This window comes from Haliotis cracherodii, unplaced genomic scaffold (genome assembly GCF_022045235.1).
Source record: "Haliotis cracherodii isolate W230 unplaced genomic scaffold, xgHalCrac1.p SCAF_1, whole genome shotgun sequence".
NCBI classification, from domain to species: domain Eukaryota; kingdom Metazoa; phylum Mollusca; class Gastropoda; order Lepetellida; family Haliotidae; genus Haliotis; species Haliotis cracherodii.
In genome coordinates, this window is record NW_027266264.1 from 12,221,252 (window position 1) to 12,239,021 (window position 17,770).

General features: G+C 43.2%; 1 protein-coding gene across 4 annotated transcripts in view; it reads left to right on the forward strand.

Annotated features, from left to right (window-relative positions):
- The window catches only part of LOC139472744 (titin homolog), a 76,382-nt gene that overhangs the window by 28,883 nt on the left and 29,729 nt on the right, over positions 1–17,770 (forward strand). For all 4 annotated transcript variants that reach the window (XM_071255215.1, XM_071255222.1, XM_071255228.1 and 1 more), the window contains 8 exons: positions 427–556; positions 1,295–1,380; positions 4,422–4,530; positions 5,722–5,810; positions 8,366–8,495; positions 9,822–9,910; positions 12,246–12,375; positions 13,114–13,199. In XM_071255215.1, coding sequence (XP_071111316.1) covers positions 427–556; positions 1,295–1,380; positions 4,422–4,530; positions 5,722–5,810; positions 8,366–8,495; positions 9,822–9,910; positions 12,246–12,375; positions 13,114–13,199 — 849 coding nt within the window. The remainder of the gene's footprint in view (positions 1–426; positions 557–1,294; positions 1,381–4,421; positions 4,531–5,721; positions 5,811–8,365; positions 8,496–9,821; positions 9,911–12,245; positions 12,376–13,113; positions 13,200–17,770) is intronic.

The following is a 17,770-nucleotide window of genomic DNA, read 5'->3' on the forward strand; positions in this document are numbered from 1 at the left end:
AAATTGCAGTGCCATCTAGCATTCTTTATTGTCAACGATGTCTTTTAGCAGTTTAGTGTACTTTTTGTGCACTTCTTTCGTACACATTGTTCTTTCTTTACATATGACGTCTTTTGTTTGCGAGTTGTTCATTTGTATTTTGTATTCATCATTTGAAAGTGAACAATGACCTTTATTTGTAACATTCATTCTTTATTTGTAACATTTGACCATTAATGTATACTTTTGTCTTTTCTTTCCACTTTGTATTTTTTAACCCGAATGGCCACCCAAACAGTTGTGTGAAAATAAATGGGAACTAAAGCACTGGAAGATTGTTTTATTATTAGCAATATGATTGTATTGCCATTGATTTTAAATGGTAACATATCTATGTACTACCATAGCTTGTTGTGTGTCCTGTTACATTATTTTATTTTTTTGCAGATTGGAACATTATCTGCAGATGATAAAACAGAGATGATTCAGCTGATAGATGCATTATTGAGTGTCGCTGAGAATGAGAAAAACATGGATGATGTCAGAAAGGATTTAGAGACAAAGATGAAGAGCACAGGTAAGATGGGAGGGACCAGTAGGGAACGACACACCTGTTGTAGGTGAGAAAGTAGGGAACTACATAGCTGTTGTACGGCACAACTATTGGCGCCAGTGTGTTGTCTCAGTAGTACTGTCCAGTGACCCTTCCATGGACAGTATGCAGTGGCATTCTAGCAGTCCTCGTGATCCATGCCTCATTACAGACTCGGGGGCATGGGTGGCCTTGTCGTCTAAGGTGCGATTTGCTGTGCAGAGTTGCATCTCTTGGGCACACCAGAAACCTATGATTGCGGGTTTGAATCCAGGTATGTTTCTAGGTTTGTCAGCACCATACCCATATTCATGGGTTTCACCGAAGTGGTAAACGTCTGAGACTGCATCCCTTCAGGCTTTCCTCACACATTAAGCTGACATGCCGTGATATATCTGGAATACTATTAAAAACGGCGTTATATCCAACTCACTCACTCATTACTGACTCACCCCAAAATGCCACTCATATCCAGAAAGTCCTGAGTGAATCCTGTTCATCTGAAAACATTGCATGAGACCATGAGCGACTTCCCAAGTTTCTGCACTCAAAACGTCTGGCTTGAATGTGTCTGGCTTGATCATAGCATTTATATTTCTTTTTGCCCTACTTTCTTTGGATGGTATATTCCATGATAACTTGCATGATACAAACATGAGTCATTAGCATCCCTGCAATTGTGAAAATGTCGATTGTATATACCGACCTGGTTGAAACCCTCAGTTACCGATGGCATGCTGAAGAAAGTGGCAACTCTTCTGTTCCCTGACGATAACAAGTCCAAACATGACGACGACCTGCGAGTGAAGGTAATGGTACACTCATCCGTCAGGTTGTTTCCGTTTCATTTGTCCAGCTCCTCATCTCTGTATCACCGTCCAGCTTCATCACATTGTTAATTGTGTTTAATTACCTTCATGCTCAAAAACACGTGACGTTATTTATAAAGGAAATTAACGTAAGATCGAGAATTTATGGATGTCAACTTCCTTATTACATGGTACCTATATAGTATTCATTGAGCTGTCCCTTAAAGCTCCTTCACGAATCAAAGTCAGCGTTCGGTGTCGCAACACCAAGAATATGGATGCATCAGCATTTTCATGTGACTTGAAAGAATCTAGTCTACTGATAGATCCACCCAGTGATCTAGACGAGATTTGACAGACTTACCACTCCACTCTCTCCAATCTCCTTGATCTACATGCACCAGGTGTAGACAAGCCAAGTAGCAGTAGACCTGTAGCTCCTTGATCTACGTGCTCCAGGTGTAGACAAGCCAAGTCCCAGTAGACCTGGAGCTCCTTGATCTACGTGCTCCAGGTGTAGACAAGCCAAGTCCCAGTAGGCCTGGAGCTCCTTGATCTACGTGCACTAGGTGTAGACAAGCCAAGTAGCAGTAGACCTGTAGCTCCTTGATCTACGTGCACTAGGTGTACACAAGCCAAGTAGCAGTAGACCTGTAGCTCCTTGATCTACGTGCTCCAGGTGTAGACAAGCCAAGTCCCAGTAGGCCTGCAGCTCCTTGATCTACGTGCACCAGGTGTAGACAAGCCAAGTCCCAGTAGGCCTGCAGCTCCTTGATCTACATGCACCAGGTGTAGACAAGCCAAGTCCCAGTAGGCCTGTAGCTCCTTGATCTACGTGCTCCAGGTGTAGTAGGCCTGCAGCTCCTTGATCTACATGCACCAGGTGTAGACAAGCCAAGTCCCAGTAGGCCTGGAGCTCCTTGATCTTCATGCACCAGGTGTAGACAAGCCAAGACCCAGTAGGCCTGTAGCTCCTTGATCTACGTGCTCCAGGTGTAGTAGGCCTGCAGCTCCTTGATCTACATGCACCAGGTGTAGACAAGCCAAGTCCCAGTAGGCCTGGAGCTCCTTGATCTTCATGCACCAGGTGTAGACAAGCCAAGACCCAGTAGGCCTGTAGCTCCTTGATCTTCATGTACCAGGTGTAGTAGGCCTGCAGCTCCTTGATCTACATGCACCAGGTGTAGACAAGCCAAGTCCCAGTAGGCCTGCAGCTCCTTGATCTTCATGCACCAGGTGTAGACAAGCCAAGTCCCAGTAGGCCTGTAGCTCCTTGATCTACGTGCTCCAGGTGTAGTAGGCCTGCAGCTCCTTGATCTACATGCACCAGGTGTAGACAAGCCAAGTCCCAGTAGGCCTGCAGCTCCTTGATCTTCATGCACCAGGTGTAGACAAGCCAAGTCCCAGTAGGCCTGTAGCTCCTTGATCTACGTGCTCCAGGTGTAGTAGGCCTGCAGCTCCTTGATCTACATGCACCAGGTGTAGACAAGCCAAGTCCCAGTAGGCCTGGAGCTCCTTGATCTACATGCACCAGGTGTAGACAAGCCAAGTCCCAGTAGGCCTGTAGCTCCTTGATCTACATGCACCAGGTGTAGACAAGCCAAGTCCCAGTAGGCCTGGAGCTCCTTGATCTACATGCACCAGGTGTAGACAAGCCAAGTCCCAGTAGGCCTGTAGCTCCTTGATCTACATGCACCAGGTGTAGACAAGCCAAGTCCCAGTAGGCCTGCAGCTCCTTGATCTTCATGCACCAGGTGTAGACAAGCCAAGTCCCAGTAGGCCTGCAGCTCCTTGATCTTCATGCACCAGGTGTAGACAAGCCAAGTCCCAGTAGGCCTGCAGCTCCTTGATCTACATGCACCAGGTGTAGACAAGCCAAGTCCCAGTAGGCCTGCAGCTCCTTGATCTTCATGCACCAGGTATAGACAAGCCAAGTCCCAGTAGGCCTGCAGCTCCTTGGTATTGTTTCACGTGCAAAGGCACATAGACACATTGCTGAACGTCAGCGGCGTAAATCAAAGTTGGAAGTTCATAGACAGATCTGTAAAGTGGCACGAAATGCTGTTACTCAGCAGATAAGAACCTCTAAAACAGCCTACTGCCTACAGAAAATCAAGGACAGTGTGGGTCGTCCAGGTGATCTCTATAAGTTTACTTTCTCTTTGATGGGCAAGAAGACGGAAAAGACTCTGCCAAAATCAGCAAGCAGCAAAAAAATAGCCAGTGATTTTAGCAACTACTTTGTCAACAAGATACAAAAGATTCGACAAAGCCTAGATGAGTTTGGATGGACGCCTCCATGACAACACAGGCTAATCCATAGAAATCTAGTGCTGACATTTCTAAAAGCCTATTACAATGTAGTTCTGGGGTGTCCCACCACCTTTTGGTGTGGGATCCCAACTGTTAGGTGTGCACTCCCTGCAACACACACACACGCACCACCCCACCCTGGTTTTAATAAGCGCACACATTGTAAATTTTTTAAATAAAGAACGTCAGATGGTGTTGCAATTTGTAAAATGAGGAATGACGTAATACATTGACCACTTCAGCATGCATTCAACATATACACGGCGGAACAAGCCGATAATACTCAGAATATTTTACAAATTGCAGTGCCATCTGGCATTCTTTATTGTCAACGATGTCCTTTAGCAGTTTAGTGTACTTTTTGTGCACTGACGTTCTTTTGAACACATTGTTCTTTCTTTACATATGACGTCTTTTGTTTGCGAGTTGTTCATTGGTATTTTGTATTCATCATTTGTAAGTGAACAATGACCTTTATTTGTAACATTCATTCTTTATTTGTAACATTTGACCATTAATGTATACTTTTGTCTTTTCTTTCCACTTTGTATTTTTTAACCCGAATGGCCACCCAAACAGTTGTGTGAAAATAAATGGGAACTAAAGCACTGGAAGATTGTTTTATTATTAGCAATATGATTGTATTGCCATTGATTTTAAATGGTAACATATCTATGTACTACCATAGCTTGTTGTGTGTCCTGTTACATTATTTTATTTTTTTGCAGATTGGAATATTATCTGCAGATGATAAAACAGAGATGATTCAGCTGATAGATACATTATTGAGTGTCGCTGATATCAGAAAGGATTTAGAGACAAAGATGAAGAGCACAGGTAAGATGGGAGGGACCAGTAGGGAACGACACACCTGTTGTAGGTGAGAAAGTAGGGAACTACATAGCTGTTGTACGGCACAACTATTGGCGCCAGTGTGTTGTCTCAGTAGTACTGTCCAGTGACCCTTCCATGGACAGTATGCAGTGGCATTCTAGCAGTCCTCGTGATCCATGCCTCATTACAGACTCGGGGGCATGGGTGGCCTTGTCGTCTAAGGTGCGATTTGCTGTGCAGAGTTGCATCTCTTGGGCACACCAGAAACCTATGATTGCGGGTTTGAATCCAGGTATGTTTCTAGGTTTGTCAGCACCATACCCATATTCATGGGTTTCACCGAAGTGGTAAACGTCTGAGACTGCATCCCTTCAGGCTTTCCTCACACATTAAGCTGACATGCCGTGATATATCTGGAATACTATTAAAAACGGTGTTATATCCAACTCACTCACTCATTACTGACTCACCCCAAAATGCCACTCATATCCAGAAAGTCCTGAGTGAATCCTGTTCATCTGAAAACATTGCATGAGACCATGAGCGACTTCCCAAGTTTCTGCACTCAAAACGTCTGGCTTGAATGTGTTGATTTGTGAACAGTGGTACAACGTGTGGTAGCCGAGTATGCAGGTTACGTAAAAGCAGATGATTTCTAATCATCTCATCAGTAACATGAACTCCAGTGGCCTGGTGCAAGTGAACAGCAATTTTATTGTTTGTTTGGGCTTGTCTAAGGCAGGGTTTCCTAATAATTGATCTTGTTGTTGACCTAATCATTAACATTTTGTGTCTGCAGAAACCTGTTCCAAAGTATGCAAATCGCAGACTGAGACACATTGAACATTTCGGCTACCTCTTGCTGAGTTCTACCAATTTAAGGCACGCCAACTAGTCTTTAGACATTCATCATGTTGTTGCGATGTATTGCCAACCTGATCACACATACTTCATTGAAGCAAGAGTTGAGAGCAGTAAGTTTTGGATCTGAACTTGTCTATCTCTGGCAGTCATTTTCAAAAGCTGATCTTTCTTCTGATGACCGATCATAGCATTTATATTTCTTTTTGCCCTACTTTCTTTGGATGGTATATTCCATGATAACTTGCATGATACAAACATGAGTCATTACATTAGCATCCCTGCAATTGTGAAAATGTCGATTGTATATACCGACCTGGTTGTAACCCTCAGTTACCGATGGCATGCTGAAGAAAGTGGCAGCTCTTCTGTTCCCTGACGATGATAACAAGTCCAAACATGACGACGACCTGCGAGTGAAGGTAATGGTACACTCATCCGTCAGGTTGTTTCCGTTTCATTTGTCCAGCTCCTCATCTCTGTATCACCGTCCAGCTTCATCACATTGTTAATTGTGTTTAATTACCTTCATGCTCAAGAACATGTGATGTTATTTATAAAGGAAATTAACGTAAGATCGAGAATTTATGGATGTCAACTTCCTTATTACATGGTACCTATATAGTATTCATTGAGCTGTCCCTTAAAGCTCCTTCACGAATCAAAGTCAGCGTTCGGTGTCGCAACACCAAGAATATGGATGCATCAGCATTTTCATGTGACTTGAAAGAATCTAGTCTACTGATAGATCCACCCAGTGATCTAGACGAGATTTGTCAGACTTACCACTCCACTCTCTCCAATCTCCATGATCTACATGCACCAGGTGTAGACAAGCCAAGTCCCAGTAGGCCTGCAGCTACTTGATCTACATGCACCAGGTGTAGACAAGCCAAGTCCCAGTAGGCCTGTAGCTCCTTGATCTTCATGCACCAGGTGTAGACAAGCCAAGTCCCAGTAGGCCTGCAGCTCCTTGATCTACATGCACCAGGTGTAGACAAGCCAAGTCCCAGTAGGCCTGCAGCTCCTTGATCTACATGCACCAGGTGTAGACAAGCCAAGTCCCAGTAGGCCTGCAGCTCCTTGATCTTCATGCACCAGGTGTAGACAAGCCAAGTCCCAGTAGGCCTGTAGCTCCTTGATCTTCATGCACCAGGTGTAGACAAGCCAAGTCCCAGTAGGCCTGCAGCTCCTTGATCTACATGCACCAGGTGTAGACAAGCCAAGTCCCAGTAGGCCTGCAGCTCCTTGATCTACATGCACCAGGTGTAGACAAGCCAAGTCCCAGTAGGCCTGGAGCTCCTTGATCTACATGCACCAGGTGTAGACAAGCCAAGTCCCAGTAGGCCTGGAGCTCCTTGATCTACGTGCACCAGGTGTAGACAAGCCAAGTCCCAGTAGGCCTGCAGCTCCTTGATCTACATGCACCAGGTGTAGACAAGCCAAGTCCCAGTAGGCCTGCAGCTCCTTGATCTACATGCACCAGGTGTAGACAAGCCAAGTCCCAGTAGGCCTGTAGCTCCTTGATCTACGTGCTCCAGGTGTAGTAGGCCTGCAGCTCCTTGATCTACATGCACCAGGTGTAGACAAGCCAAGTCCCAGTAGGCCTGCAGCTCCTTGATCTACATGCACCAGGTGTAGACAAGCCAAGTCCCAGTAGGCCTGCAGCTCCTTGATCTACATGCACCAGGTGTAGACAAGCCAAGTCCCAGTAGGCCTGTAGCTCCTTGATCTTCATGCACCAGGTGTAGACAAGCCAAGTCCCAGTAGGCCTGTAGCTCCTTGATCTACATGCACCAGGTGTAGACAAGCCAAGTCCCAGTAGGCCTGTAGCTCCTTGATCTTCATGCACCAGGTGTAGACAAGCCAAGTCCCAGTAGGCCTGCAGCTCCTTGGTATTGTTTCACGTGCAAAGGCACATAGACACATTGCTGAACGTCAGCAGCGTAAATCAAAATTGGAAGTTCATAGACAGATCTGTAAAGTGGCACGAAATGCCGTTACTCAGCAGATAAGAACCTCTAAAACAGCCTACTGCCTACAGAAAATCAAGGACAGTGTGGGTCGTCCAGGCGATCTCTATAAGTTTACTTTCTCTTTGATGGGCAAGAAGACGGAAAAGACTCTGCCAAAATCAGCAAGCAGCAAAAAAATAGCCAGTGATTTTAGCAACTACTTTGTCAACAAGATACAAAAGATTCGACAAAGCCTAGATGAGTTTGGATGGACGCCTCCATGACAACACAGGCTAATCCATAGAAATCTAGTGCTGACATTTCTAAAAGCCTATTACAATGTAGTTCTGGGGTGTCCCACCACCTTTTGGTGTGGGATCCCAACTGTTAGGTGTGCACTCCCTGCAACACACACACACGCACCACCCCACCCTGGTTTTAATAAGCGCACACATTGTAAATTTTTTAAATAAAGAACGTCAGATGGTGTTGCAATTTGTAAAATGAGGAATGACGTAATACATTGACCACTTCAGCATGCATTCATCATATACACGGCGGAACAAGCCGATAATACTCAGAATATTTTACAAATTGCAGTGCCATCTGGCATTCTTTATTGTCAACGATGTCCTTTAGCAGTTTAGTGTACTTTTTGTGCACTGACGTTCTTTTGTACACATTGTTCTTTCTTTACATATGACGTCTTTTGTTTGCGAGTTGTTCATTGGTATTTTGTATTCATCATTTGAAAGTGAACAATGACCTTTATTTGTAACATTCATTCTTTATTTGTAACATTTGACCATTAATGTATACTTTTGTCTTTTCTTTCCACTTTGTATTTTTTAACACGAATGGCCACCCAAACAGTTGTGTGAAAATAAATGGGAACTAAAGCACTGGAAGATAGTTTTATTATTAGCAATATGATTGTATTGCCATTGATTTTAAATGGTAACATATCTATGTACTACCATAGCTTGTTGTGTGTCCTGTTACATTATTTTATTTTTTTGCAGATTGGAACATTATCTGCAGATGATAAAACAGAGATGATTCAGCTGATAGATGCATTATTGAGTGTCGTTGAGAATGAGAAAAACAAGGGTGATGTCAGAAAGGATTTAGAGACAAAGATGAAGAGCACAGGTAAGATGGGAGGGACCAGTAGGGAACGACACACCTGTTGTAGGTGAGAAAGTAGGGAACTACATAGCTGTTGTACGGCACAACTATTGGCGCCAGTGTGTTGTCTCAGTAGTACTGTCCAGTGACCCTTCCATGGACAGTATGCAGTGGCATTCTAGCAGTCCTCGTGATCCATGCCTCATTACAGACTCGGGGGCATGGGTGGCCTTGTCGTCTAAGGTGCGATTTGCTGTGCAGAGTTGCATCTCTTGGGCACACCAGAAACCTATGATTGCGGGTTTGAATCCAGGTATGTTTCTAGGTTTGTCAGCACCATACCCATATTCATGGGTTTCACCGAAGTGGTAAACGTCTGAGACTGCATCCCTTCAGGCTTTCCTCACACATTAAGCTGACATGCCGTGATATATCTGGAATACTATTAAAAACGGTGTTATATCCAACTCACTCACTCATTACTGACTCACCCCAAAATGCCACTCATATCCAGAAAGTCCTGAGTGAATCCTGTTCATCTGAAAACATTGCATGAGACCATGAGCGACTTCCCAAGTTTCTGCACTCAAAACGTCTGGCTTGAATGTGTTGATTTGTGAACAGTGGTACAACGTGTGGTAGCCGAGTATGCAGGTTACGTAAAAGCAGATGATTTCTAATCATCTCATCAGTAACATGAACTCCAGTGGCCTGGTGCAAGTGAACAGCAATTTTATTGTTTGTTTGGGCTTGTCTAAGGCAGGGTTTCCTAATAATTGATCTTGTTGTTGACCTAATCATTAACATTTTGTGTCTGCAGAAACCTGTTCCAAAGTATGCAAATCGCAGACTGAGACACATTGAACATTTCGGCTACCTCTTGCTGAGTTCTACCAATTTAAGGCACGCCAAATAGTCTTTAGACATTCATCATGTTGTTGCGATGTATTGCCAACCTGATCACACATACTTCATTGAAGCAAGAGTTGAGAGCTCACTGTGGATATTGAAAATCAATACAGAGCAATTTGACGACCTTTCACTGAAGTGTCAAAAACTAGAATGACCCCCTACCAACATGTGATGAGAAAATGCATTGTCCACGTGCCATTTCTCGAGTGTTTGGAGCAGTAAGTTTTGGATCTGAACTTGTCTATCTCTGGCAGTCATTTTCAAAAGCTGATCTTTCTTCTGATGACCGATCATAGCATTTATATTTCTTTTTGCCCTACTTTCTTTGGATGGTATATTCCATGATAACTTGCATGATACAAACATGAGTCATTACATTAGCATCCCTGCAATTGTGAAAATGTCGATTGTATATACCGACCTGGTTGTAACCCTCAGTTACCGATGGCATGCTGAAGAAAGTGGCAGCTCTTCTGTTCCCTGACGATGATAACAAGTCCAAACATGACGACGACCTGCGAGTGAAGGTAATGGTACACTCATCCGTCAGGTTGTTTCCGTTTCATTTGTCCAGCTCCTCATCTCTGTATCACCGTCCAGCTTCATCACATTGTTAATTGTGTTTAATTACCTTCATGCTCAAGAACATGTGATGTTATTTATAAAGGAAATTAACGTAAGATCGAGAATTTATGGATGTCAACTTCCTTATTACATGGTACCTATATAGTATTCATTGAGCTGTCCCTTAAAGCTCCTTCACGAATCAAAGTCAGCGTTCGGTGTCGCAACACCAAGAATATGGATGCATCAGCATTTTCATGTGACTTGAAAGAATCTAGTCTACTGATAGATCCACCCAGTGATCTAGACGAGATTTGTCAGACTTACCACTCCACTCTCTCCAATCTCCATGATCTACATGCACCAGGTGTAGACAAGCCAAGTCCCAGTAGGCCTGCAGCTCCTTGATCTTCATGCACCAGGTGTAGACAAGCCAAGTCCCAGTAGGCCTGTAGCTCCTTGATCTTCATGCACCAGGTGTAGACAAGCCAAGTCCCAGTAGGCCTGGAGCTCCTTGATCTACATGCACCAGGTGTAGACAAGCCAAGTCCCAGTAGGCCTGCAGCTCCTTGATCTACATGCACCAGGTGTAGACAAGCCAAGTCCCAGTAGGCCTGGAGCTCCTTGATCTACATGCACCAGGTGTAGACAAGCCAAGTCCCAGTAGGCCTGGAGCTCCTTGATCTACGTGCACCAGGTGTAGACAAGCCAAGTCCCAGTAGGCCTGCAGCTCCTTGATCTACATGCACCAGGTGTAGACAAGCCAAGTCCCAGTAGGCCTGCAGCTCCTTGATCTACATGCACCAGGTGTAGACAAGCCAAGTCCCAGTAGGCCTGTAGCTCCTTGATCTACGTGCTCCAGGTGTAGTAGGCCTGCAGCTCCTTGATCTACATGCACCAGGTGTAGACAAGCCAAGTCCCAGTAGGCCTGCAGCTCCTTGATCTACATGCACCAGGTGTAGACAAGCCAAGTCCCAGTAGGCCTGCAGCTCCTTGATCTACATGCACCAGGTGTAGACAAGCCAAGTCCCAGTAGGCCTGTAGCTCCTTGATCTTCATGCACCAGGTGTAGACAAGCCAAGTCCCAGTAGGCCTGTAGCTCCTTGATCTACATGCACCAGGTGTAGACAAGCCAAGTCCCAGTAGGCCTGTAGCTCCTTGATCTTCATGCACCAGGTGTAGACAAGCCAAGTCCCAGTAGGCCTGCAGCTCCTTGGTATTGTTTCACGTGCAAAGGCACATAGACACATTGCTGAACGTCAGCAGCGTAAATCAAAATTGGAAGTTCATAGACAGATCTGTAAAGTGGCACGAAATGCCGTTACTCAGCAGATAAGAACCTCTAAAACAGCCTACTGCCTACAGAAAATCAAGGACAGTGTGGGTCGTCCAGGCGATCTCTATAAGTTTACTTTCTCTTTGATGGGCAAGAAGACGGAAAAGACTCTGCCAAAATCAGCAAGCAGCAAAAAAATAGCCAGTGATTTTAGCAACTACTTTGTCAACAAGATACAAAAGATTCGACAAAGCCTAGATGAGTTTGGATGGACGCCTCCATGACAACACAGGCTAATCCATAGAAATCTAGTGCTGACATTTCTAAAAGCCTATTACAATGTAGTTCTGGGGTGTCCCACCACCTTTTGGTGTGGGATCCCAACTGTTAGGTGTGCACTCCCTGCAACACACACACACGCACCACCCCACCCTGGTTTTAATAAGCGCACACATTGTAAATTTTTTAAATAAAGAACGTCAGATGGTGTTGCAATTTGTAAAATGAGGAATGACGTAATACATTGACCACTTCAGCATGCATTCATCATATACACGGCGGAACAAGCCGATAATACTCAGAATATTTTACAAATTGCAGTGCCATCTGGCATTCTTTATTGTCAACGATGTCCTTTAGCAGTTTAGTGTACTTTTTGTGCACTGACGTTCTTTTGTACACATTGTTCTTTCTTTACATATGACGTCTTTTGTTTGCGAGTTGTTCATTGGTATTTTGTATTCATCATTTGAAAGTGAACAATGACCTTTATTTGTAACATTCATTCTTTATTTGTAACATTTGACCATTAATGTATACTTTTGTCTTTTCTTTCCACTTTGTATTTTTTAACACGAATGGCCACCCAAACAGTTGTGTGAAAATAAATGGGAACTAAAGCACTGGAAGATAGTTTTATTATTAGCAATATGATTGTATTGCCATTGATTTTAAATGGTAACATATCTATGTACTACCATAGCTTGTTGTGTGTCCTGTTACATTATTTTATTTTTTTGCAGATTGGAACATTATCTGCAGATGATAAAACAGAGATGATTCAGCTGATAGATGCATTATTGAGTGTCGTTGAGAATGAGAAAAACAAGGGTGATGTCAGAAAGGATTTAGAGACAAAGATGAAGAGCACAGGTAAGATGGGAGGGACCAGTAGGGAACGACACACCTGTTGTAGGTGAGAAAGTAGGGAACTACATAGCTGTTGTACGGCACAACTATTGGCGCCAGTGTGTTGTCTCAGTAGTACTGTCCAGTGACCCTTCCATGGACAGTATGCAGTGGCATTCTAGCAGTCCTCGTGATCCATGCCTCATTACAGACTCGGGGGCATGGGTGGCCTTGTCGTCTAAGGTGCGATTTGCTGTGCAGAGTTGCATCTCTTGGGCACACCAGAAACCTATGATTGCGGGTTTGAATCCAGGTATGTTTCTAGGTTTGTCAGCACCATACCCATATTCATGGGTTTCACCGAAGTGGTAAACGTCTGAGACTGCATCCCTTCAGGCTTTCCTCACACATTAAGCTGACATGCCGTGATATATCTGGAATACTATTAAAAACGGCGTTATATCCAACTCACTCACTCATTACTGACTCACCCCAAAATGCCACTCATATCCAGAAAGTCCTGAGTGAATCCTGTTCATCTGAAAACATTGCATGAGACCATGAGCGACTTCCCAAGTTTCTGCACTCAAAACGTCTGGCTTGAATGTGTCTGGCTTGATCATAGCATTTATATTTCTTTTTGCCCTACTTTCTTTGGATGGTATATTCCATGATAACTTGCATGATACAAACATGAGTCATTAGCATCCCTGCAATTGTGAAAATGTCGATTGTATATACCGACCTGGTTGAAACCCTCAGTTACCGATGGCATGCTGAAGAAAGTGGCAACTCTTCTGTTCCCTGACGATAACAAGTCCAAACATGACGACGACCTGCGAGTGAAGGTAATGGTACACTCATCCGTCAGGTTGTTTCCGTTTCATTTGTCCAGCTCCTCATCTCTGTATCACCGTCCAGCTTCATCACATTGTTAATTGTGTTTAATTACCTTCATGCTCAAAAACACGTGACGTTATTTATAAAGGAAATTAACGTAAGATCGAGAATTTATGGATGTCAACTTCCTTATTACATGGTACCTATATAGTATTCATTGAGCTGTCCCTTAAAGCTCCTTCACGAATCAAAGTCAGCGTTCGGTGTCGCAACACCAAGAATATGGATGCATCAGCATTTTCATGTGACTTGAAAGAATCTAGTCTACTGATAGATCCACCCAGTGATCTAGACGAGATTTGACAGACTTACCACTCCACTCTCTCCAATCTCCTTGATCTACATGCACCAGGTGTAGACAAGCCAAGTAGCAGTAGACCTGTAGCTCCTTGATCTACGTGCTCCAGGTGTAGACAAGCCAAGTCCCAGTAGACCTGGAGCTCCTTGATCTACGTGCTCCAGGTGTAGACAAGCCAAGTCCCAGTAGGCCTGGAGCTCCTTGATCTACGTGCACTAGGTGTAGACAAGCCAAGTAGCAGTAGACCTGTAGCTCCTTGATCTACGTGCACTAGGTGTACACAAGCCAAGTAGCAGTAGACCTGTAGCTCCTTGATCTACGTGCTCCAGGTGTAGACAAGCCAAGTCCCAGTAGGCCTGGAGCTCCTTGATCTACGTGCACTAGGTGTAGACAAGCCAAGTAGCAGTAGACCTGTAGCTCCTTGATCTACGTGCACTAGGTGTAGACAAGCCAAGTAGCAGTAGACCTGTAGCTCCTTGATCTACGTTCACCAGGTGTAGACAAGCCAAGTCCCAGTAGGCCTGGAGCTCCTTGATCTACGTGCTCCAGGTGTAGTAGGCCTGCAGCTCCTTGATCTACGTGCTCCAGGTGTAGACAAGCCAAGTCCCAGTAGGCCTGCAGCTCCTTGATCTACATGCACCAGGTGTAGACAAGCCAAGTCCCAGTAGGCCTGCAGCTCCTTGGTATTGTTTCACGTGCAAAGGCACATAGACACATTGCTGAACGTCAGCGGCGTAAATCAAAATTGGAAGTTCATAGACAGATCTGTAAAGTGGCACGAAATGCCGTTACTCAGCAGATAAGAACCTCTAAAACAGCCTACTGCCTACAGAAAGTCAAGGACAGTGTGGGTCATCCAGGCGATCTCTATAAGTTTACTTTCTCTTTGATGGGCAAGAAGACGGAAAAGACTCTGCCAAAATCAGCAAGCAGCAAAAAAATAGCCAGTGATTTTAGCAACTACTTTGTCAACAAGATACAAAAGATTCGACAAAGCCTAGATGAGAAGTCCATCCATGACAGTTACACAAACGTCATTCCAGATTGTTTACGTGACAGTCCCCTGCTGCTACATGACATGCAAAACAGTTTCAATGGTGAACCTCTGAAGGATTTGAAACCGTTCTCAGAACTAGAAATCCGGAAAATGATCACTGACTCAAAACCTATGTTCTGTCAACTAGGTCCAATTCCAACAAAGATCGTCATTGATCACCTTGACACTCTACTTCCTGCCATACCAAAGATTATCAACCTTAGTCTTTCATCAGGTGAAGTTCCTCAGAGTTTCAAGGAAGCTATAGTTAAAGGGGCACTGATCTAACGCAATTCCCCGGGACTGGTTGTTGCCTTTGTTATTGTTTTTTCCTAGTGAGTACCCGGATGTATAGCAGAAATCTAGACTAGTTCGCGACCTCTGCTGCGCAATTCGTAAGCGCATCAGTCACTTTTATGGGTAGTAATAAGGGCGTATGGTCACATTGATCAACAAAATGAAACACAGTTTTCGAGATAATAAGGAAATGTAGGTATATTTGTGGGTAGCGTCGGTAATGGTGACGAGGTTTTGATAAGTCACTTTCTTAGTAATTTTGTGATTTTCGTTTACACTATTTTGACTTGCAACACAAAGTAAATATTTCACCTGAGCATTGCTTTTTTATAGTGTGTATATTTTTTTACTGTCAAAATGTGTAACATTTTCAAATATATTAAACGTCTAAATATTCAGTTATTTTACTAAGTGATTGAAAAACATTTCCATCTGTATTATTATGATAACGAATTCCAAACATTTTGATGTTTAATGTCATCACCAAGAGACTGAAAATGTTACGTTGAAAAGTACATTTCTATGTTGTTTGGCTTCTAATCCTACATAATAATCTGTTGTGATGTTTGTAGGCCCTTTTGATCATCTTAATCAATATGGACAGATTTTTTAGTCAAAATGACTGAAATATTAACACATTTTATAAATTGCCTGAGAGAATCACATTTTACAAATTGACGGTAATATATACACGCTTACAAAGGAAAAGACCTGTGAAAGTAACGTTTATCGCACATTGAAGAATTTCCCAACCAAGACATAGAGAAACAAGAACGAATCGGTTCAAATGAAGGAAAACCAAATTTCAAATACCATTATTGCAACATACCAAATTTATGTATATAAATTTTAGGCAGCTTCCTTGGTCGAGGAATGTATCATTGAATATCCACACAAAGGAACAATATCCTACTCGTCTGCAGCTGTACAAAGAAACTTATTCGATGTCACATGTCTCCGTAACAATCAAATATTTTAAAAGATATATATCAGTTCAGGATATTATAACCCGTGTTCGTTTCTCAACTGATCACTTGGATTGTTTCAGGTGTTTCACATATGTGTCAAGTCTCAAGGGTCGGCTGAGAAAGCCCACATGACAACTATTTTCATAACGTTCACTGTTCCTAAAAAATCCATTGAGTGATAGATACATAACAATGATCAATCAATCAACGTATTATCAGTTAACCCTTTGAACAAAGTATGTTGTTTTTACATCGGCACTTCACGCCATGCTATGAGTGTATTCCCTTCGTTTTAGTAAACCTAGACATGTAAACACTCACTTTTGACATATCCACTGTGCAAGATAACAGTGATTGATCAATCAACGTATTTTCTGTTAATCCTTTGATGACTAGGAACGATCCGTTGATTTACCAAAAAAAGTAAATCAACTGATCATTCACCTCTTGCTGGGCTGCCACGTGCATATTACATAACACACATTTCACCTCGCTTCAAACCTGGATTTAGATTGAATAATTACCCCAGACACAATAAATGTCAAATGGGAGCCTTTGTCAGGTAATCTAAGTGGTGCTACCACTAATTGTACCTGTAATAAATTCATTAACTGAGCATCAAGTGAATGACGACAAATACACAAGTGTAGGGTTATACGAGAAAACGTGGATGACAACAAGGGAGTAGTAATCGTATTATCAACGAAATCCGAAATCCGAAAGTGCTTTCACTGCATAGATACTTATTTTAGTATTAAACTATAATCATCTGGGGTATTTCCAAATGACGACATCCGATGAGCTCCGCCGTTCTTTTTGTCTGTTTGTTTAGGCTGAAGAAATTAATTAACATGCGCCCTTTGTCGAAATCTTTATAGATCACAGTTAACCAATCAGTGTTTATGCAAAAATGCGTAAAACAAATATTGCCTCCAGCCTCCAAGTTTATTTAGCTGTCCTTGCAGACGGTAGCCCAGTCTCTGGTCATGCTCAGTTGCGTTGCGTATCATCCGGGTACTCACGGGGAAAAAAACAATAACAAAGGCAACAACCAGTCCGGGGAAATGCGTTAGATCAGTGCCCCTTTAAACCTCTCCTCAAGAAGCCTGGTCTGAATCCCAATTTGCTTGAAAACTACTGTCCGGTATCAAACCTACCTTTCATCTCGAAAGTGCTTGAGAAGGCGGTAAAAATTTGACTTTCCGAACACCTCATTGCCCATAAACTAGTGGACAAATTCCAATCCGCATATAGAACTAATCACAGCACAGAGACTGCATTACATAGAGACTTAAATGAACTCCTTACATCTGCAGAGTTACGTAAGCTTGCTTGTTCTACTTGATCTGTCTGCATTTGATACCATAGACCACATCAAACTTTTGTACTGTTTACACCATCAGATAGGTCGAGAAGGAAATGCTCTCAAATGGTTTACATCGTACTTAGATGGACAGCGTCAGTCGGTCACTGTCAATGAGGTAACATCAGATAGTTTTGTTCTCTCTTGTGGGGTTCCCCAAGGGTCAGTTCTGGGCCCCATTCTTTTCACACTGTACACAAAAACTTGGGGTCATATCATCTCTAGGCAACTACTGAGCTATCATTGCTACGCCAATGATAAACACCTGATGAAGACTTTCATGCCATCTGAAACTAAAACAGAGCTTCAAAAAGTCGAAGATTGCACCAGAGCCATCAAGTCGTGGATGACTGAGAACAAACTAAAATTAAACGACAACAAGACAGAGGCTTTATTGATTGGTACCTGAACAAATCTTGAGAAAATGAGAGTTAACAAGATTCTTGTTGGTGATTCCAATATCGAATTCTAAAAATCAGTGAAAAATCTTGGCGTTTATCTGGACAGTGGACTAACTATGGAACAAAATGTAAGCCATGTCTCAAAGTCCTGCTTCT